The sequence below is a fragment of the Heterocephalus glaber genome, unplaced genomic scaffold, assembly GCF_053883595.1.
Source record: "Heterocephalus glaber isolate CG9 unplaced genomic scaffold, H.glaber_assembly_v1.0 deba00001613, whole genome shotgun sequence".
NCBI lineage: Eukaryota > Metazoa > Chordata > Mammalia > Rodentia > Bathyergidae > Heterocephalus > Heterocephalus glaber.
Window position 1 is genome coordinate 37,052,504 of NW_028258384.1, and position 24,701 is coordinate 37,077,204.

General features: G+C 35.2%; 1 protein-coding gene across 2 annotated transcripts in view; it reads right to left on the reverse strand.

Annotated features, from left to right (window-relative positions):
• Ammecr1 (AMMECR nuclear protein 1) overlaps positions 1 to 24,701 on the reverse strand; it is a 131,214-nt gene that overhangs the window by 13,714 nt on the left and 92,799 nt on the right. For both annotated transcript variants that reach the window (XM_087196754.1, XM_004861437.4), the window contains one exon: positions 12,574 to 12,688. In XM_087196754.1, coding sequence (XP_087052880.1) covers positions 12,574 to 12,688 — 115 coding nt within the window. The remainder of the gene's footprint in view (positions 1 to 12,573; positions 12,689 to 24,701) is intronic.

Below are 24,701 nucleotides of genomic sequence, written 5' to 3' on the forward strand. Positions count from 1 at the left end.
TATACTCTCAATTATTTGAGCAAGAATAATTAAATTTTTAATTTGAGAGGCTGATAACAATTTGTACAGTTCCTACTGAACAATGCTCCCCAAAACTGATACTACAAAAAAATAATTTAGACTACTTATTATCTAGATCTGCCCACTAAATCTTCACATTCGTGGCTGCATCATTTTAATCCACCCACCAATTTGAGAAGTCTAAAATTTTGCAGGTATCCATTGGATTGATAGGATCCTTTCAGAATTTGGCCAATTTATATAATTTGAATAGTGTTGCTAAAATTTAGCTTTTTGGCTCAGCAACTTTTACTTTTGTAAACTTTATGAATTATTATTATTAGTAGTAGTAAAATGGTATATATGTTACCAAAAAGCCTTTGGAAAGTATAAAGGGGAAAATAAAGATGACCTGTAATACTAGTACTACCCAGAGATAACTCTTATCTTAGTGACTTAAAATATTTTTCTTCTGAACCAAATGAGATACCACCAAGAACTACATTTTAGGTTGTTTTTATCCATTGTCTGACCAGTTCTTATAGCTGTCTTTATTTTCAAATATCCTTTGAAAAGCTTTTAGAAGAAATACTAGGAATATAAATAAACCCAAAAGGATAAATGATTGCAAAATCATCACTTAGACATGAATAACCTTTTAATGTGTTCTACAATAAAAACTCTGCTTCATCATCTACCTCTGCTGATAAGGTTTTTTTTTTCCTTCATGCTATTTTTTGAAAACAACCGCAAAGGTCTCCTTGATCAACCAAAATATGCATGTGTTGCTCCGCTCTAAAATCCCTGAAAATTGTCATCTTTACCTTAGAAATTAGTTCAGTTTCCATGGACCAGTTTTTGGCTTTTGCAGAGCTGACCAAAGGACTAATTAGTACCAATTTGATTCATGTAGTAGACATAGATATATTGTCTATCAGGAATGCAAGCCTGCCAATTTATTCACAGTGACTACAGAACAACCATCTGATGGCATTTATTTTTACTAATAACTGACACATAGCAAGAAAATACCTGAACTTTCTAATAATCACGCATGAACTTTTAAAGAATTGGTAAGATTTTAAATAAAGCAAGGTTAATGAAGAGGTGCTTTGAGAAGCTTTGAAGCAAAAAATATTTATATATCATTTATAATGAAAGAAACTGTTCTTACACTAAGGTTTGCAGAGAACAAGTGATCGTTCAGAGTATAATTAAGGAAAAAACCAATTTCCTGTAACGATTAATTATAACGAGCATTCCATAAAAATCAAACATCTTGAAGCTTCCAAAAGCAAAGTTCAAGCAACATAGGTGACCTTTAAATAAAAAGCCTGCTTTTCATCAAAAGTTAGAAGAAGCACATTCATCCCATTTTTAAAACAGGGATGAGGAAGGGAGTAAATTTACACATGAGAAAATTAAAGTTATAAAATTTTCTCAAAATCTAGAGATGTAACTTAGTTTACTTTCCAAAGGCTGGAGCTCTTGGCAAACATATTCAATATGAAACATTGTTTGCCTGATAAAAAATTAAGAAAAATCTTATTCAATTTAGAACTGTACATTGAGTATTTTACTCAAAATCGTTTAACTCCCTCTATAAGAAATTTGTTCCTAAAAAGTTACATGTGGGTTGAATTTATATAAATAAATTAATTTTGAAATCATGAAGACAATAAAGAAACCCTACCTATAATGAGCCCTCCTGCAAAGCAAAATATCTACTTCTGAAGTGAATAATTCTTCCCTAATGTGTTTGCTTCATTTAAGTATATAAAGTTGACTTAAAACAAGGGTTGATATAGTAACAAAACAGAGTCATTAATAGCTTAGAATATTTTCCTTCCTAATGAGGATTCTTTTGTGAAAAATCTAAAAGGTACAGTTTTAAAAACTGGAACTACTGTTGCCTACACTTTAGGTTGACAATGACCACTTAAAAATTAGGAACCTCTTCTTAAGACTTTTAAATGGCTACTGGTGATTCATTCTCTGGACATAAAATGAAACAGAAGCTATTTTACAAAATGGAAAATAATCACAGAAACACATTTTGTCACAGTCCAAAGAGACTTCAGATATTACCTAATGCAAACTTTTCAGTTTCCTGGTGTAGAAACTGAGGTCCAAAAGGTCTTAGAACTGGGCAGTGATTTAGCAAGAATAGAATGAGTCTCCTCATTCCCAAAATTCAGCACTTTTAGGAACACACACACACACAAACACACACACACACACACACACACACTAATGGAACTGCTGGGAGAGAGCAAGAAAAGAGTTTGTGGATTATGGAGAAAGAAAGAAGCATAAAAATGTTCCCCCACCAAACATCACACTGAGAGGAAAGCAAGAAGAAACTGAAGGAGGCCTGAGAATGAACTAAGCTGCCCAATTCACTGAGGGTACTAACAGCTAGTGGAAAATTTTATGCATTAAATCCCCTAAGAAGTTCCTTCACTCTGTGCATCTTGTTTCCCCCACTAGATTGCTCAAACACCGACTTGATGCACAGGAAATTCTTTTTAGATGGTCAGGAAATGTGAAGCATTTCTTTCCCAATGCTCTGCAGCATCTGAAACATTTAAAGTACAGCATCAAAACAAAGACTAAATTACGACCCTGATAGTGATAGTGAAATCTTTCACAAAAATCTCAAGGTCCCTGGAAAAATAACTGTGAAAAGTATTTTCTGTATATATGAAGCCCATATTTTTTTAAAAGGCAGGGATCTTAGAAGATAGGCAAAATACAATGTACACCATGGGGAAAAAAACAAGGGAGGAAACAGAATGTATACAACTAGAAGTCTTTTCACTTGGAGACTCTGTGATTCATGCTAACCATCTGTGTATGAATGGGAACTCTGTTTTCGGTGGCACATTAAGAGAAGCTAAAAACTGTAAAGCTTTACGGAAGGAGTTAGGATAAAAAGGAGAACATTACCTTCTATATGGGAGATAATGATGCTAGCAAATTTATTCATCTCATCTGTTTACTCTCATGAAGGCTGCAACAAAAGCACCCTATTATTAACTGCAACTGAATACATCAGAAATGGAGCTGTGATCACTTGAGGTGTGCTTTCAGAGGTTGTTTTTAAACTGAAGTGCATCTCTGAGCTTCTGGAGTCCACAAGGCTCATGTACAATGACAGATGCTTTGGTATTTTATGTACTGAATGAGATTAGGGACTTGGGGGTTCTAGTTTTATAGTCCTGGAAGTCTAAAGATTTTGGCATCACACAATAATCACTCTGGCCAGCCTCATGCAGCATAGGTTTATTCCATGCATATTCTGTATAGTAAAAAACCAACAGTCTGTCTTAGGACCACAAAGTATTGCCAAGTGACAGCCATATACACAAGTAAGATTATCAGTGATCCAGAAAGCTAGATATAGGAAAGAATATCTTCAGGCTCATAAAAACGTCCTTAATCTCTTTAAATATGACCTAAGAATCACATTTAAAACACAAAAAATATTTCTTCATGCCTTCAAGTGATCTCGTCTGTAAAACTAAGAAATAAAAGATGCCTGATTACAATTTAGAAAATATTTTGACTTCTGTCAGCAAAGTGCTACATTAGCTTCCACAACATCACTGGTAGCATACTTTTCTTTTACAAACAAGAAGCTTATTCATTTATATCATCCTGAAAATGAGTGGCTATGAGATGACACACCTAGAATTATTCCTCAGTCAAAACTCTACTAACTGTATTGTCACTGTCTTTATATACTTTCAGATTGTTTTTAAAAAGGAAACATGGTATCCAAATAGTTTAACTATATTAGTTCTAGGCCAGCTGTCATTTAGGAGGGCTCCACCATGCTGCATGAGCTTTTCTTTCTTGCTAAAGCACCATGTCTGTCAATCATCCTGTCATTTAGAATTAAGATAATGCTGACAACTACAGAACACAGAACAACGGAGATAAGTTTTTGTGTTCAAACGTAAGACAGATCATGTTGAATTTCTCCCCAGGGAAGCAATTTCCCTCATTTAACAATCATTTTAGCCTTGCAGATAGATATTTCAGTTTATCAGTTAATAAACACTTTCCCCCAAGTTATTCTTCATCCTTCTCACACTTACCAGGGCAATAAGTACATCATGATATGTGCAATGATCAGAGTCTTAGAAGGAAGGGTAAGGCCACTGGTCCAATTTATCTTTATAGCCTTTTGTAAGTGGTTTGGTTGTTTTTAATGACTACAGTATTCTGATTCCTTGAAGGACTACTTATAGACACTCATTTTAGATGTTTTAACTACTATTTTGAGGAAATATAACATATGGAATCAATATTGATCATTCTGTCAATTCAGTATTGACTTGAAATCAATTTTATCTACTGGTGAAATCATTTATCAAATATTTCATTATTATAAAAGTAAAGTTACTCTAGTCCCTAAAATAAACTCCAAAGTAAGTCTTATTTTGCTACTAACTTCCATTATAAAACTAGAGATGCATTATATTACCAAATGCCAGTTCCAAAAAGACTACAACAAAAACCTTTGATAAAGACGATAAAGAGGGTAAGCAGCCCTGTAGCAGCAGATTGGCTTCCTGGTCATCTGAAAATTAGGTGGCTATTAATACTAGCCACATGGCTCATCCTCATAACCACAAGGATGTCTCTCATGTTAATGAAGTTACTTGTCTCTATTCTTTGGGATTTTTTTCCCCATTAAGTTTATTGGAACATTTTAGATATAAAATATATTTACATACATCATTGGGATCTTGTACCATTACATGAGTACCTTTTTGGTTTTTATTTTTTTCCCCTTCCCCTGCCCTCCCTTCACCCCCTCCACCCTTCCCTATTTGCAAAGATTTTGTTTCCATTTTTTTTCCTTTTCTAATATTTTTTCTTTTCCCTTCTTTCCTTTCCCCTACCCCTCCCACGTCCCCTGCTCCTTTAGACTTTTCATCCTATTACACAGTATCAATTATACATTTTTAAAATTACAATATCAAGATCTAGGAGACATTACCACAGATTTTACATAATTTAAAAGGATATAGAAAGCATATTACAAAAATCTGTTTTGAAATACATTTGACAACTTATAAGAAGTACCTTGGAAGACAAATTAATGAAAGTAACTCTGGAGGAAATATAAAATTTGAATAGCACCTATTAAAGAAAGTGTATTTCTAGCTTGAAAACCTACCTATATGACAACAGCAGGCTCATATACATTTTAACTGATAAATTATATCAAACAATTAAAGCAGAAAAAAGAAGGAACATTTCTCTCTTCATTTTAGGAACTCAACAATGTGCTAATCCTAAAACTGGATAAAGATAATCGAAAAAAAAAGTATGAACATAGATAGAAATTTGTTTAACAAAACAAACTATTAGAAGTCAGATCTGGCAGGATGTAGAAAGTGGTTTTGTTATAGGGATGGCAGTGTTGGTTCAGCATTGGAAGATCCACCCCAAAAAGTCATCATTTTAACAGAGGAAAGGAAAAAGCCATATGATCCTGTCAATAGTTGGAGAAAAAGTATTGAACTAAATTCTACAGCTGTTCATGGTAAAAGCTATCAGGAGACTAGAAGTAGAACAGAAACTTCTCAACAGATTGAAGACGTGTACTCCATACTTCCAGCGAGAACGCCTTATAGGAATGGAGAAGATACAATGCTTTCTCCTTAAGGTGGGGAACAAGGGCAGATATGCTTATTCTTCATCTGTCCATTAAACTTTGAAACACAGGCCCAAACCAAAATAGTCTGGCAATAAAATGACACAATTAGGATAGGATTGGCAAGGTAGAAGCAAAATCTTTATATGTAGATGAAATGATCATCTACAGAGAAAATACTAAGAAATCTCTAGGAGCCCCTAGAACTTGTATCTGAATTTAGCAGGATTAGAAAACATAATGTATATATAAAAATTTAGGTCTATGTATACTTGCTATAAATGAAGAATTGGATATTGAAATTTAAAAGTTATGGAGGAGTACAAAGGAACTAGAAAAGTAAAGAAAAACAAAACAAAACTAAACTAAACAAAACAACAGTGTTGGAAGACATTTAATACCTAATTTTAAGACTTCCTCTAAAGCTACAGTAATCAAGGCAGTGTTGGTGTAAGGAAAGACATATAGATCATTGGAATAAAACAGAGAATCTAGAAACAGAACCACACATATATGGTCCACTGAGTTCTGAAAGATTATTTAACATTAACATTTTATAGAATATAAACTCAATTCAAGAGTAGAGGAAAAGATAGTGTTTTCAGCAAATGGCACTAGAACACCTGGTATCCGTATATAAAAAATTAACCTCGACCCTTTATTTCCATACATAAAAATAACTTGAAAGAATCTATGAACCTAAATATGAAAGCCTAAAAGTATAAAACTTTAAGAAGAAATTATAAGGGAAAATGTTTATGAATTTAGGGTAGGCAAGAACTTCCTAGGATACAAAAAACATGATGTATAAAAGAAAAAAATGAGATTCCATCAAAATTTAGAACTTTAAATGACATTGTTAAAATGAAAAGTAGTCCTTAAACAGACCATATTTATAATGCATATAACCTATGAGCAGAATATATAAAGAACACTTACAGCTCATTAATAGACAACCTAATTAAAAAGTAGACACAAGAAGATGATAAATAGCCAGTACACCACAAGGAAAGGTATGCAACACTAGAAGCAGAAAAATACTAATCATGAACAATAACAAGATTGAATTATATACTCATTAGGGAGATGAAGTTAAAAGTTTTCAAAGCCTTGTCATGACTTTTTCTTTTTGTTGGATTCTCCCCCTTTGCGTTTAATTTGTCACACCCAACGGATTCATTCTGCTGGGCTTCCTGGGGTTGTGATCCTCATTGTCTTTTCCTAGGATATTGTTTAAAATTTTTTGGAGTGCTGCTTTGGTATTCATGAAGTTCCTAAGGTGCTCTTTATCATGAAAGTATCTTATTTCTCCATCCATTTTGAAAGATAGTTTTGCAGGGTACATCAATCTGGGTTGGAGGTTGTTTTCCTTTAGGGCTTGGAATACATCACTCCAAGCTCTTCTTGCCTTGAGGGTTTGTGTTGAGAAGTCTGCTGTGATTCTGATGGGCTTTCCTTTGTATGTGATTTGTTTCTCTCACTGCTTGTAGAACTTGTTCTTCTGTTGAGTTTCTGGAATCCTAACTATTATATGCCTATGTGTAGAGGTTTTTTGATCAAGGCTAGTTGGAGTCCTATATGCCTCACTTATCTGTCTGTCGATTTCTTTTCCCCTCCTTGGGAAGTTTTCTGCCATCACTTGTGAACAGCTTTTTTATGTAATCTCCACTCTCCTGTTTCTTCATTGGCTCCAATCAGTCTTATGTTATTCTTCTTCGCACCATCTAGCAGCTGCTGGATTGATTTCTCATGGTCCCTTACAATTTTAAAGCAATTTTTCTTTTCCTGGTAACTAATTGCAATCTTACCTTCTATATCTGAAATTCTGTCCTCACACTGGTTCATTCTGCCGTGTAAACTTTTAATGGAGTTTTTAATCTCCTGGAAATCTGTTTGCATCTATTTTATGGATTCCATTTGTTTCCTATGTTGGGATTCCATCATGTTCCTCAGCTCCTCTATTTTTGTATCTGTGTCCTCTCTAGATTTATTAATCATGTCTTGCACTATGGGCACAATCTTTGTTGTTATCTGAGAAATTATTTTTGATTTCATTTTTTCCAGATCCTCTTTTGTTGCCAGTGCAGGGAGTCCAGGTGGTTGAGTATCAGATTGTTCCATCTCATTTCCCTTTGGGGTTGCTGTAGGTGATCCAGAAGTCTGTTTTTGAGGCCTGTTTATGTGTCTTCTCATTTCCACGGCAGGGGTGTGTGTGTGTGTGTGTGCTTCTGGCACCCACGCAGCTCACCTTCTTTGCCCTAGGAGCGTGGAATGGTGGTGGAGGAGCCTCCTTCCAGGTGCTGGGACTGGCTCACTTTCTCTGCCCTAGGAGTGTGGAATGGCGGTGGGGGAGCCTCATTCTGGGTGCTGGGATTGGCTCACCTTCTCTGCCCTAGGAGGGTAGAATGGTGGCGGGGGAGCCTCCTTCCGGTTGCTGGGATTGGCTCACCTTCTCTGCCCTAGGAGCGTGGAATGGCGGCAGGGGGGGCCTCTTCCCAGGTGCTGGGATTGGCTCACCTTCTCTGCCCTAGGAGCATGGAATGGCAGTAGAGGAGCCTCCTTCTGGATGCTGGGACTGGCTCACTTTCTCTCTCTTTGGGATTTTTAAACTATATCATCTTTGTGCTTTGATCTGGGCACTTTTACCCTTTTATTTAGGGATTCTATGGTGGCAATATACTTCACCAATGGGTGTCAAATTTCAAACTTTTCTATCACAAAAGTCCTGTTACAGGCTTCTGCTTATATAAAGTATTATCTATCTTTGACTTTAAAATTCTCTATGAAAGTTCTGCAGTAATCTCTTTGTTTTCTCTTATAGCGTAAACATATATATAACTTTGCATTTCAGGTTAAAGTTACTTACTTATGGTAAATAAGATACTTTATTCTTGGAAGAAAAGCTGTTACTGATGTGACAGTGTAAAATTTCTCAAAGTGAAGTTTACAATTTCCTAACATAAACTGACTTCTCAAAAAGGAAATCCACAACACAATTAACTACAGAGATAAAGACTCCCCCTTAATCTTCTTTTAAATAGTAACTGTATGTATATTCAATATTTTAGATACATAGCCAAATATACAGATTTATTGATAAAAACAGATAAAGAATGGAATGAAATAAAGGTATCTATGGGGATCTGGTTTCAGGATCCTCATCCCCCCATTCCAAAATCCATGGATGTTGAAGTTCCTTGTATAAAATGACACAGTATTTGCATATAACCTATATATACTATCCTGTATACTTTAAATCATTTCTAGATTACTTAATGAATATAACATAAATGCTATGTAAATAGGTGTTATACTGTATTGTGTCTAGGGAATAATAACAAGAAAAAAGTCAGTAAATATTCAACATATTTTTGATATTTTTTCCATATTTTTGATATGTGGTTGGTTAATCTATGCATAGAGAACTCACAGATATGGAGTTTTTTACTATATTTCAAAGTGTTAACAGTAGTTTTCTCAGAATGGTGTAATTATTAATGACTTGCATTTATTTATATTTTTTGAATTATTAAACTTTTCTTCAATAAATGTAAATATCATTGTCAGTGTGAGTATGTGTGTGTGCGTGTGTGTGTAAAATTTATTTTCCATTTTTGTGTTAAAATATACATAACAAAATTTACTATTTTAACAATTTTGAAGCATTCAATTCAGTGGCATTAAATACAGTCACAGTGTTGTGAAACCACCACTATCTAAAATTCCAGAACTTCTTCATCACTCCAAATGGAAACCTTGTACCCATTAAACAGTCACTTCCTATTCACCTTTCTCCCAGTCCCTGGCAACCAATCATCCACTTTCTATCTCTATAGATTTCACCATTCTGGATATTCATATAAATGGAATCATACTATGCGACCTTTTACGTTTGGCTTCTTTCACAAAGCATGTTTCTTAGGGTTCATTCATGTTGCAACATACATTAATACTTAATTTCTTTTATGGCTTAATAATATCAACTGTCTAGATGGACCTTTCTTTTTTATCCATTTATCTATCAACAAATGTTCAAGTTGTTTCCACCTTTGATCATTCTGATTAATACTGCTATGAACATTTCTATGTAAGTTTTTTTTGGGGGGGGGTACCGGGGATCGAACTCGGGTCTTTGCACTTGCAAGGCAGGCAGCAGAACCACTGAGCTAAATCCCCAGCCCTATTTCTGTGTAAGTTTTTGTTTCAACACTTTTAAAAAATTCTTTGGGGCATATATGTCGATGTAGAATTATATCGATATAATTTTTAAATGCCTTTAATCCCACTTTGGAATTCTGTAATTAAAGTAACAATACCTTTTCAGAATTATTAAAGGTAACTGTTAGAATATCATTCCCACAGTAATACTCCATTTTCAATCACAATGGTACATATTTAAAGAGCAACTCACATTTTTGTAGTTAAAATGTAATTTTCACCCTGACTCTTTGAGGAGAAATTTCTCTTTTCCCAACTACTTGAAACAATGATGAAATGACTGAATAGTCTTTTCCTCCTAGCCTAGCCATTCTAGCAGCATCTAATTCATTTACAAATGCTTACACATTAAAAATACAAATATGTATTTTTTGCTTCAGTAGGAAAGCATCACTTAACAGACAAAAACATTTAAGCCTAAATTTTTTATAAAATAAATATGCAACACCAAGAAACAATACTGAATCTTCTAGAAATTCAAGTTTATAGTGACCAAAGAGGATAAATTGCCCCTGAAAGAGTATTTAGGGGCGATCCTTAAGTGCTTTACTTTCCACCTTCCTAACAGAAAACTGATACATCTCATGAACATAAAAGCTCAATAACATCAAGGTTAATTTTAACTGTAGACAGTGCTTGAAGTAGGCTAAAGATGCTGATTTACTTTATGCTTATTTATACCTATATAACACCTATTAGATTCTTTTCTCCCCCTGCTATACATGTGCACACACATTTATATATGTTCATGAATGTCACACACATGTATCTATGCATAATGCCCAAACTGTGCCTATAACTCAATGGCTGCCAATAAGAAGAGAAGGGTTTTTGTAGCTTGGTCATCTTTTAGATGTTACACTTCTTTCTCTATTATTCCCACCCCTACCAGTACACATACTGCACCCTGTCATCTAGAAAGCAGAAATAAAAATTGGGCTAGAAAAGAAGGTACAGCAGCCCTGAATCAGTAAATGAATCATCCAAACTCAATAAATGAAAAGGTGACAAGTTTTGGGCCCATTTAAAAATAATGTACTGAAGAGTATGTCCATAATATCAGTAAAATTTCTCTTTAAGAAAAACCAAATAGGAACAATAAACTTACAAAAAACTATAAGGCAGGAAATTTTAATTCTACAAAAGGTTTTACACATTCCAACTTTGCAAGGACTAGCATTATTGAACTGTTTTATTTCTTCCTTTACAAAAATCCTAAGACACTTTTATATTCTGATAATGCTCCACAAAATCTTACCACAAAATACAAAAAGAACTCTTTCACCCTACTCTGTGCAGAAAAATTTTAAAACAGCTCTGGCATAACAATAATTTACATCATGGAGATTTTTTTCAAATGAATATCAAGAATTTTACAAATGTCTTATTCTGTATTTCAAAAAAGTGAATTGCAATGGAATGAACTGTCTGAAGTCTCACAAGGAATCAGGGCAAGCCCAAAAATAAAGTTCAAGTCCAATTAACTGTGAAGACAGTAATCTGGCCACAAGGCAGAATATCTCAGTTACCAAGAGTGATGGTTTCTCTAAAACAGCTGTACAATTAAATCATGTTATACCATAATGATACAGTAATGCCATTTCTGAGTAGTATTAAAAGGAACATGCTCTCACTGAATTTCCATTGTTTCAGTCCCACAGCATGTTTCTTTGTATTTTGTCATACATTTCCACCATTTTTGTACATGTAGCATAGTGCCTGAAATACAGTCGGCATTTAGCAATATGGGCAAGGACATGCGTGTAAAACTTTAAAAACCTATATGTAACTATCTCCTCTCAACCACTAAAGTAAATCATGGTGAGGACCTCTGAACTTCATTAAGAAGCCAAACCCACATATTAAAGAAAAATAAAAATATCATAAATAGGGGCTTCTCTGATGATGGCAGAGATGCTCTAGATCAGTGGTGGCAAACCTATGGCACGTGTGCCACAACCAGCTGTTTGTTAACAGTGAAAGCTCTAAAAGGTTCACCATCATTGCTATTGCTATAGATATAATCTTATCTGTTAGGGAAAAAGGTTTTAGATTAAGGTAGTCAATAATGAATTCACATTATTTAATTCAGTTAATCAACATTTTGTCATTTCTATGAGCTGATTTTCCCCAGTGGTAGAGTATCTTAAATAACTCTTGTTTCTTGTTTCTCAAATCCCTCCTCTGATGCCCTAACCACTTGTTGGCAGTTAAACATGAGTGCACTGAAACTGAAATAGAAGGAGAAATACATTCTAGTCAGTTCTTCTTACTACTTATTAACAGCTTTTATGAGGTCCTCTGGTGAGGTAGTAAGATAAAAAAAAACGACCATGCCCCAGCTGTAGGCAGCTGCCTAGATTGCTGTGTACCTGGGTACATGTTACACTGCTCGGAGAACATCAGCAAATAGCTGGTTGGCATTCTGGGCCTGGTTCATGACACTTTTGTGTTAACTATTCCAGGATGTCAGCATAGTTAAAAACAACAAAATACAGTAAGGGGATTATAACAATACATGGAACTTTGTTATTTTAAAAATCTTATTATTCATATCTCATTGGTCAACAGTGAGGTTTATTTATCCATGAGAATGGGTTGAAAGAGTTACTTTCTGGGCCTAGTTTTTAACATCTACTCAGGAATTACCTTCAATATTCTTTAAAATTTTTCTATAATCTTACCTCCCAGTCCAAATAATCACAGACATCTTCAAAGTTAGTGAGCAGAGACACTGAGCAGAAAAGCCGTGGCAGCTCATCCCTTGTCATTGGGGGAAAACGGCTATCTTTAAGGGCACTGTTGAAAACAAAGGAAAATATTAAAGCAATTACTGGAGAGGAAGTTACTAATTTTAAATGTAGAAAATCACTGGAAAAAGGTAAGAGATTAAAAAGAAACAGTAAAATATTAAAGATGCCAAAAATCTTCAAATGTATTCAAAGTCAACAAAGATTTTAGGTTTTCATTTAATAGATTCTGTTTGTCAACAATTCTTGTGACTACTTCAATTGCGAAGAGTGAATGATCAACTAAATTTCCTGTACAGCCATCTCTTGATGTCTTTCTGTATTACTTACAGAATCTCAAAATATTTTATTTTACTATGAGGAAAATAAAAACCAAACTAGTGGAAACTTGTCGGAAGACCTCTGGATCTAGTGTTGGTGGGAGCAAAAACACACAATCACATTGTAAAAATAAAAAAAACTTTATACTAGATTGGCCAGTTACCACAGAATGGCACTCAAAGAGTTAAAATAATCAACATTTCATTTTTTAAGCAAAAAAAAAAATCAAAGAACATGAAAATCATTCAAATTATAGACTAAAAATACAAGGATTTCATGGCCTTTATAAAGGCTAACTCAAAATATGACTCAAAAATTGTGAAACTACAAGAAATAAGGCTATGCTAAGAAATAAAAGCATGATTACAAGACTATTAATCTACCAGCAGAGTTTTGAGTACATCAACTCTGACTGGACCCTTTATTGAAGCACTGCATAATAAGTATATCACAATGTCAAACTCTGAAAAAACCCAACTGTAAAAGACAAAAATGCTGGAAAGCCATGATTCTTCCTACAACAGCAGACAGACAAATCACACACACACACACACACACACACACACACACACACACACACACAGTGTGTTCCTTATACTTTTATAAGAAACCACTTCCTGATAATGAAAAACAAACACACCTCTGATTGTCCACTATATTAATGGTGCTACTGGCATTCATGTCATTCATCTTCAAAGTCTTAAATGGCAGCCCGGCTTAGAAAACATTTTCACAGATTAACCCATAGAGGTTAGAAACTTAGACCAACTACTTAGATCCTAACCAAGTTTCATGGCCTTTGGATATAATTTAATTCCTTTTTCAGTGACTTTCTTATTGTTGAATTTTCCTTCTATTAATTTTCCATTCTTTCCTTTGTATTCTGAAACTCACTGTGTTTGTATTTTCAAAGCATTTTGGTGTTCACTGTATCCTGCTCTACAAAGGAAAAGGCTGCTAGGAAGATATAACAATGTTATAGATTTTTTTTTTTTGGTACCGGAGATTGAACTCAGGACCTGGCGCTTGCGAGGCAGGCGGCAGAACCACTGAGCTAAATCCCCAGCCCAATGTTATAGATTTTTAAAGCAAATGTTTTCTCCATTCAAAAAGACAGATTAACCAAGAAAATCAGGAAATTGTGATAATGGATACTCTGAAAACAGTATTTTACTATTTTTTAATTTAGGAACATAAATCTCTACGGTTTGGTTTCTTTTATTTTCCTACTGGCCAATAAAGTTTTAAAAAAATATCTTCATGTTCTCATTCAAAGCCAAGATAAAGACACTGTATAACCACCTCCCCTACACACACACACACACACACACACACACACACACACACACGAGTAAAATTCTAAAACATAATCCAGAAGAGCTCCATTCATAAAAAAGACCAATCACAATTTCAGTTTTCTTGTTGAAAAGAAAAGGAAAAAGGGCTTGTATGTTAGAATAATATAGTTTTGTGTCACAGATTGTTATTGTTAATATATACATAAAACTTAAAATTTTAAATATATAATTACATAGGATTAAGTACATTCACACTGTTATGCAAACATCAGCATCATCTAGCTCCAAAATTTTGCATATTTCCCAACTAAAACTGTACCCATGAAACATTAACTGCCCATTCCTCCCCTTCCTCAGCCCCAGCATAAAATATTCCAAACAGTTATAGTAATACAAGTACTAATGTTTTTGTTTTGCTTTGTTTTCTTGGTACCGGGGATCGAACTCGGGTCCTTGCACTTGCGAGGCAGGCAGCGGAACCACTGAGCTAAATCCCCAGCCCCAGTACTAATGTTTTAATACAGAATAGCCTCATTGAGATTTAATTCACATACCATTAAATTTACCCCTTGAAAGCATATGGTTTAATGGTTAATATAGTCACAAAGTTATATAATCATCACCACTAAATATTAGAATGTTTCATAACCTTAAAAAGAAATCTCACATCCATTAGCAATCACTGCCCTTTACTCCCATCCCTAGGTTCCTGATGACCACTAATCTAACTTTTTTTTTCTATGGATTTCCCTATTCTGGACGTTTTATGTAAGTGGAATCATATAACAGTATTGTCTCTTGTGTCTGGCTTCTTTGAATTAGTATAATGTTTTTAGGATTTACCTATATTGTAGCATGTATCAGTACTTCAACCTTTCTACTGCCTAATAACTTCCTATTGTATGGCTATACCATAATTTGTCATCTGTTTATAAATGGATGAACATATGGGCTATATCTACATTTTAGCTATTATGAATATTTCTGCTGTGAACATTTGCTTGTAAGGTTTACTGAGGGCATGTTTTCATTTCTCTTCAGTAGATAACTAGCAGTGGAATAACTGGCCATGGCTACATGATTCTACACCCTCATCCTATAATCAATGCATGAGGATTTTAAGTTTCTCAACATCCTCACCAATGTTTTTCACTGTGTGTCTCCCCCTGTCCTTTCGGGGGATGGCACTAGGAATTGAATCCAGGGCCTCATGGATGCTAAGCAAGTGCTCTACCACTGAGCTACATGCCAGCTCATATTAAAACTTTTTATTTTAAGACAAGGTCTCACTGAGTGGCCAGGCTAGTCCTGAACTTGAGATAGTCCTACCTCAGTCTTCCAAGTAGCTGGAATTATAGGCATGTGCCACCACAACCAGCTTGTTTGTCTTTTTGACTATAGTGGTAGACCTCCTTTAAAGAAGCACTTTTAATAACTAGCTCTAGCTTTTTTTTATTCATTAAGTTTATTGGTACATTTTAGGTGTACAATATGACATTCATCATTGGGAATTTGTGCCTTTACATGATATATCTTGGTTCTTATTTTTTTCCCCATTCCCCTGCCCTCCCTAGACTTTGTTTCTGTTTATTCCCTTCTCATATTTATTCCTTTCCCTTCTTTCCTTTCCCCTATCCTTCCCTCTTCCCCTTCCCCTTTGGGCCTTTTCTTCCTATTTCACATTATCTAGTATACATTTTGATCCTTATTTACACTTTCAGTTTCTCACACCAGAGAAACTATTCAGTATTTCACTTAAGAGTATGGCCAGCTTTTTAATTAAAATAATACATGCAAACTGGGTGTGGTAGCGCATGCCTGTAATCCTACAACTCAGGGGGCTGAGGCAAGAGGATCACCATGAACCCAGCTTCATAGGGGGTTCAAGGCCAGCCTGGAATAAATAGCAAGACCCTGTCTCAAAAAAATACATAAGCAAAACAGTACAGTATTCCTTCCAGTATTCCTGGAAGCAAGTGTTACTTTGATTCCAAAACCAGGGAAAGACCCAACCCAAAAAGAGAACTATAGGCCAATTTCCCTAATGAACATAGATGCAAAAATCCTCAACAAGATACTGGCAAACAGAACACAGAGGGTCATCAAGAAGATCATACACCCTGACCAAGTTGGATTTATCCAAGGGATGCAAGGATGGTTCAATATTCATAAATCAATAAATGTAATACACTATATTAACAGAGTCAAGGACAAAAGCCATATGATCATCTCAATAGATGCAGAAAAGGCATTTGACAAAACCCAACACCCATTCATGATAAAAACTCTACAGAAAATTGGAATAGAAGGTCTTAATCTCAACCTGATTAAGGCTATCTATGAAAAACCAACAGCCAACATCATATTAAATGGTCAAAAACTGAAAACTTTCATGCTAGAATCAGGAAGAAGACAAGGATGCCCACTATCACCACTCCTGTTCAATGTAATTCTGGAAACATATGGTTCTGGAAACATTAGCCACAGCAATTAGAAAAGAGAAAGAAATAAAAGGAATAAAGATAGGAAAGGAAGAAGTTAAACTGTCATTATTTGCTGATGATATGATACTTTACATATAAGACCCAAAAAATTCAGCCAAAAGACTTCTAGACTTAATTGACTGATTCAGTAGAGTAACTGGATATAAAGTCAACACTCAAAAAACAATAGCCTTCTTATACACAAATAGCAGTCTCACTGAGAAATTAGGGAAACAATTCCTTTCACAATAGCATAAAAACAATGTAATATCTAGGAATCAATCTAACAAAGGAAGCAAAAGACCTCTACACTGAAAACTACAGCAGTCTGAAAAAGGAGATCGAGGAGGATATAAGAAAATGGAAAAACATCCCTTGTTCCTGGGTAGGAAGAACCAATAGAGTGAAAATGGCCATACTTTCAAAACTACTATATCGATTTAATGCAATGTCAATTGAAATCCCAACAGTATACTTCACAGAACTAGAGAAAACAATCCAAAAATTCATTTGGAACCAGAAGAGACCCAGAATAGCAAAAGCAATTCTAAGCAACAGAGACATGGCAGGGGGTATCACAATCCCCAACTTGAAACTATACTACAAAGCTACTGTGAAATAAACAGCATGGTACTGGAGAAAGAACAGACCTGAGGATCAGTGGAATAGATTAGAAGATGCAGAAACAACTTCAGACATACTTAGCCACCTCATCTTTGACAAAGGAACAAACCACCATCATTGGAGGAAAGATAGCATATTTAATAAATGGTGTTGGAAAAACCAGATTTCAACCTGCCAAAGATTAAAACTAGAACCATACCTATCACCACACACTAAGATCGAAGTGGGTTAAAGATCTAAATATTAAAATAGAAACACTAAACTTGCTGGAAGATAAGTTAGGTAGAACTCTCGAAGACATTGGCATAGGAAAAGATTTTATGAACAAAACCTCAGTAGCACAAGAACTAGCACAAAGAATCAACAACTGGGATCTCATCTTATTAAAAAGCTTCTGCACTGCAAAAGCAACCACCAACAGAGCTAACAGACAACCTACAATGTCAGCAAAAACTTTTAGCAGCTGTCCCTCAGACAAAGGAATATTATCTACAATATATAAAGAACTGAAAAATATCAGACCCCCCAAATTCAAAGACCCAATTCAAACATGGGCATTTGAAATGAACAGACATTTCTCAGACAAAAAAGTAAAAGCAGCAAATAAACATATGAAAAAATGTTCAACATCACTGGTCATTCGAGATGCAGATGAAAACAACACTGAGATTCCAACTCACCCCAGAAAGAATGGCTGCTATCAAGAAATCAACCAATAACAAATGCTGGCAGGGGTGTGGAGAGAAAGGAACCCTTCTCCATTGTTGGTGGGAGTGCAGACTGGTGCGACCACTATGGAAATCAGTGTGGAGATAATACCTCAAAGAACTAGGGCTGGAGGTCCCATTTGACCCAGCTATTCCCCTGCTGGGTATCTTCCCAAAATAATTAAAAGAATCATACCACAGCGATATATCTCCATCCATGTTTATAGCAGCACAGTTTTTAATAGCTAAAGCTTGGAAGCAGCCCAAGTGCCCATCAACTGGAAACTGGATAAAGAAGAGGTGGGTTTTTAATAAAATGGAGTACTATTCAGCCATAAAGAACCAGAAACTAGAGACATTTATAGCTAAATGGATGCATATTGAGGCCATACTCTTAAGTGAAATAAATAGGACATACATGTGTAAATACCAAATATTTTCTCTAGTGTGAGAAACAGAAAGTGTAAATAAGGATTAAAATGATTAAAATGAATAAATGATAATTTGAAATAGGAAAAAGTCCAAAGGGGTAGGTGGGGTGGGAGGGGAAGGGGAAAGGAAAGAAGGGAAAGGAAAAATTATGGAAAAGAAAAAAAAATGGAAACAAAGTCTATGTAAATAGGGAAGGGTGGAGGGGGTGAAGGGTGCACAGGTAATGGGGGAAAAAAAAGAACCAAGATACATCATGTACAGGTATAAGCACCCAATGATAAATGAAAACATATTGTATACCTAAAATGTACCAATAAAAGAATTTAATGAAAAACAATAAAATTGAGTAAGTGGAAAAAACCCCCAGTATATGTACTGAAGTCCTCATAAATTTAATTTCTCAATATTTTGCGGAAAGCTATCATTTTATTTACTTTATTTCCCAAGCAAGTCATCAAAAGGTTAATTTTAGCCCAGTGTAATTCAACCTATCTCAAATCAAAGAAAATTTCCAGTACCTAAAATGTGTAACAGGATTAAGCTAGCAAGCTTTTTTTCATATGGAGCTTTGTTGCTCTATCATTCTAGACTTTCAAAAAACAAGAATATTTGGAACAATGAGTAAGGGAGAAAATGCTAGCACAGTTAATGGGAAAAAAATGACAATGATGTTTTACTATACCAAGATTCAAATGTATTGACTTCAAAGCTTCAAAACAGTAAAGGGACATCAGTCATGATAAGAGTCTGATTTTATAGACACAGTCATGTAATTTATTCTTACATCTTCATTCAATTCTAAGTAACTTTTCATTAAACACATAAGTATAGAAAGATTCCAAAGAAAAGAAGACCTCAATAACTATAAATGTTCATTCGTAGGCAAACAAACTAGCAACAAAAGCCTAGCAAGGATTTAAGGGATTAAAAAAAGATGAAAATGTGGTAGCTCACTGACCTCTGTCTGCCACAGGGCCTTCAGAAGCAGCCTCAGCAGTGCAGAGAGGACTAGGCTCATGGGGTATGAGGCAGGACAGGCTTTCAGAAGGATCCTGCCAGGATCCCAAGCTCCTAGGGCAGAGAAGGTGAGCCGGTCCCAGAACCCGGAAGGAAGCTCCCCCACTGCCATCCCAGGCTCCTAGGGCAGAGAAACTGAGCTGGTCCCAGCACCCAGAAGGAAACTCCCCTGCCGCCATCCCAAGCTCCTAGGGCAGAGAAGCTGAGCTGGTCCAAGCACCCGGAAGGAAGCTCCCCCGCTGCCATCCCAAGCTCCTAGGGAAGAGAAGGTGAGCCGTGTGGGCACCAGAAGCACCCCCTCCCCGTGGAAATGAGAAGACACGTAAACAAGCCTCAAAAACAGGCTTCTGGATCACCTACAGCAACCCCGAAGGGAAACATGATGGAACAATCTGATACTCAACCACCTGGACTCTCTGAACTGGCAACAAAGGAGGATCTGGGCAAAATGAAATCAGAAATAATTACTCAGATAACAGCAAAGATTTTGCTCATGGTGCAAGACATGATTAATAAATCTAGAGACGACACAGATAAAACAATAGAGGATCTGAGGAACATGATGGAATCCCAACATAGGAAACAAATGGAATCCATAAAATAGATGCAAACAGATTTCCAGGAGATTAAAAACTCCACCGAAAGTCTGTGCAGCACAATGAACCACTGTGAGGACAGAATTTCAGATATAGAAGAAAAGATTGCAATTAGTGACCAGGAAAAGAAAAATCGCTTTAAAATTGTAAAGGAACATGAGAAATCAAACCAGCAGCTGATAGACGATGCAAAGAAGAATAACATAAGACTGATTGGAGCCAATGAAGAAACAGGAGAGAGTGCAGATGACATAAAAAAACTCTTCACAGAAGTGATGGCAGAAAACTTCCCAAGGAGCGGAAAAGAACTTGACATACAGATAAGTGAGGTTTATAGGACTCCAAATAGCCTTGATCAAAAAAAATCTACACATAGGCATATAATAGTTAGGATTCCAGAAATCCAACAGAAGAACAAAACTCTACAAGCAGTGAGAGAAAAGAAACAAATCACATACAAAGGAAAGTCCATCAGAATCACAGCAGACTTCTCAATGCAAACCCTCAAGGTAAGAAGAGCTTGGAGTGTGTGTGTTGTTTTTTTTTTTTTGGTACCAGGGATCGAACTCAGGACCTTGCGCTTGCAAAGCAGGCACCAGACCCACTGAGCTAAATCCGCAGCCCAAGCTTGGAGTGATGTATTTCAAGCCCTAAAGGAAAACAGCCTGCAACCCAGATTGATGGACCCTGCAAAACTATCTTTCAAAATTGATGCAGATATAAGATACTTTCATGAAAAAGAGCACCTCAGGAACTTCATGCATATCAAACCAGCACTCCAAAAAATTTTAGACAATACCCTAGGTAAAGACAATGAGGATCACAACCCCAGGAAACCCAGCAGAATGAATCCATTGGGCGTGACAAATTAAACACAAAGGGGGAGAATCCAACAAAAAGAAAAAGTCATGACAAGGCTTTGAAAACTTTTAACTTCATCTCCCTAATGAGTGTATAATTCAACCTTATTATTGTACTGATTAGTATTTTTCTGATTCTAGAGTTGCACACCTTTCCTTGTGCTGTACTGGCTATGTATCATCTTATGTCTACTTTTCAATTGGGTTGTCTATTAATTAGCTCTAAGAATTCTTTATATATTCTGGTCATCGGTTATATGCATTGTAAATATGGTCTGTTTAAGGACTACTTTTCATTTATATGATGTCATTTAAAGTTCTAAATTTTGATGGAATCTCATTTATCAATTTTTTTCTTTTATACCTCATGTCTTTTGTATACTAGGTAGTCCTTGCCTACCCTGAATTCATAAACATTTTCCCTTATAATTTCTTCTTAAAGTTTTATACTTTTAGGCTTTCATATTTAGGTTCATAGATCCCTTCAAGTTATTTTCATATATGGAAATAAAGGGTTGAGATTAATTTTTTATATACGGATACCAGGTGTTCTAGTGCCGTTTGCTGAAAACACTATCTCTTCCTTGGCTCTTGAATTGAGTTTATATTCTATAAAATGCTAATGTTAAATAATCTTCAAAATTCAGTGGACCATATATGTGTGGTTCTATTTCTAGATTCTCTGTTTTATTCCAATGATCTATATGTCTTTCCTTACACCAACACTGCCTTGATTACTGTAGCTTTAGAAGTCTTAAAATTAGGTACTAAACGTCTTCCAACACTTTTTTTTTTAACTTTTCTAGGTCCTTTGTACTCCTATATAACTTTTAAATTGCAATATCCAATTCTTCATTTATAGCAAGTATACACAGACCTGAATTTTTATATATACCTTGTGTTTTCTAATTCTGCTAAATTCACATACAAATTCTAGGGGCTCCTAGAGATTTCTTAGTATTTTCTCTGCAGATGATCATTTCATCAACATATAAAGATTTTGCTTCTACCTTGCCAATCCCATCCTAATTGTGTCATTTTATTGCCAGACTATTTTGGTTTGGGCCTGTGTTTCAAAGTTTAATGGACAGATGAAGAATAAGCATATCTGCCCTTGTTCCCCACCTGAAGGAGAAAGCATTGTATCTTCTCCATTCCTATAAGGCGTTCTCGCTGGAAGTATGGAGTACACGTCTTCAATCTGTTGAGAAGGTTCTGTTCTACTTCTAGTCTCCTGATAGCTTTTACCATGAACAGCCGTAGAATTTAGTCCAATACTTTTTCTCCAACTAGTGACAGGATCATATGGCTTTTTCCTTTCCTCTGTTAAAATGATGACTTTTTGGGGTGGATCTTCCAATGCTGAACCAACACTGCCATCCCTATAACAAAACCACTTTCTACATCCTGCCAGATCTGACTTCTAATAGTTTGTTTTGTTAAACAAATTTCTATCTATGTTCATACTTTTTTTTTCGATTATCTTTATCCAGTTTTAGGATTAGCACATTGCTGAGTTCCTAAAATGAAGAGAGAAGTGTTCCTTCTTTTTTCTGCTTTAATTGTTTGATATAATTTATCAGTTAAAATGTATATGAGCCTGCTGTTGTCATATAGGTAGGTTTTCAAGCTAGAAATACACTCTCTTTAATAGGTGCTATTCAAATTTTATATTTCCTCCAGAGTTACTTTCATTAATTTGTCTTCCAAGGTACTTCTTATAAGTTGTCAAATGTATTTCAAAACAGATTTTTGTAATATGCCTTCTATATCCTTTTAAATTATGTAAAATCTGTGGTAATGTCTCCTAGATCTTGATATTGTAATTTAAAAAATATATAATTGATATTGTGTAACAGGAAGAAAACGTCTAAAGGAGCAGGGGAAGTGGGAGTAGTCGGGGAAAGGAAAAAAGGGAAAAGAAAAAATATGAGAAAAGGAAAAAAATGGAATCAAAGTCTTTGCAAATAGGGAAGGGTTGAGGGGGTGAAGGGAGGGCAAGGGAAGGGGGAAAAAAAAGAACCAAGATACATCATGTAATGGTTCAAGATCCCTATGATGAATGTAACTGTATTTTATACTGAAAATGTACCAATAAACTTAATGGAAAAAAAAAGATGAAAATGCAGCTAGAGACTGACCTCTGAGCTGCCAGGTTGGTGTGGACAGCTGATGAACAAGAGAATTCAGCTTCTCTCAGCCAATCTCTTTTTCGTATAGAGAACATTCAATGTTAAAGCCGAACAGTTAGAATATATAGTTCAAAGTTCGGCAGTTAGTTATTTGCTGGAAGTGACCCAGCTGAGTTAATGAGACAAAGATAGGAATCAGTATGGATATTCCTTAAAAAACTAAAAATAGAACCCAGACATTCTGACTCAAGTCCAAATTCTTTCTAGTATCCACACTTTAATTTTTATCTTTAAGTGGATTATGTTTTTAATTTTAAAATAAATAGTTGCCTTACTTGGCAGTTCTGATCTCATACATGCACTGTGTCTAAAGATAATAAATAATAATTCAACAGCATTCATTAACAGCCAAAGGGTAAACAGAGCTAGATTTCTCGTCTATTGAAAATCTGCAGGAATAGTAAGAATTTTAAAATATTATTGTGCATAGAAAGCATTTTATACTAAAGTAGTACTCTATCTGCCAATTTAAATTCCAGTCTAAAAAAATGACACAAGGATCTTGTAGTAAATTAATATTAAATTCTCTTTGCTAGAATAGGAAGCCATTTTCTAATGTTTAAATATTACTAGGGAAGAACAAAAAAGCAAGAACACTTATGTACAAAACAAGTCAGCTCTACCATGCTGCTTGTTTAAACCAGGCAAGGTTTAAACAACAATTTAGTTCACAAACCAAATTCAACTCAATTCAAACTGGCACCTTCCCAAGAATACACTTTATCTAATTAAGATGCAGCCTTAACATCTGTCAAAGTTAATATCTAATGTTAAACAGCACTTTAATGAAAATAAATATTTTGAGAAAAGAATTAAGAATTTAGCTATCAAAGAATCAAAGGGCTTGTGATGGTACCTAGAAACTAAGGTAAAAAGAAAAAAAAAACAGCTGAGAAGAGGCAGTACCTTAGATATTACTAGGCTCATAAGCAATGTAGCATGCAACAAAAATGATTTAAGTGAATCTGTATAGCCATTCATTCACTGGTTATTTGCTTTCTAAAACACTGATAACTTTAGTCAGTTAACCAATGGCAAGTTATCAAACTGAGAGGGGCTATTGCATGCAATCATTTTTTTCAGGACCAAGAAGTAATTAAACCGAAAATGTAAAAACTGCTATTTGGATAAGTAAAGAGAAGCAAATGAAGGACGCATTAGTCTAAATAAAAAAATTTCTTCATGAGAGGTTTCAACCACCAGAAAATTCCATAGTCTGCCATTCTCTATTGAAACATCTGAAACAGGGGCCGGGGATTTAGCTCAATGGTTCCACTGCCTGCTTTGCAAGTGCAAGGTCCCAAGTTCGATCCCCAGTACCCGAAAAAAAAAGAAAAAAAAATCTGAAACAGAAGTCACATAGGACATGTTTGAACCTCAGAAACTTAAGAATATTCAAATCCAAAACCCACATCTGAAAAATAATACATAACTTCTCTTTCTCATTAAGTGGCAATTTTAGTTTCTGCAAATTCAAGAAATAATGGACACAAAATGAAATGCAAATACTGTGCCTATTCACCAAACTTAAG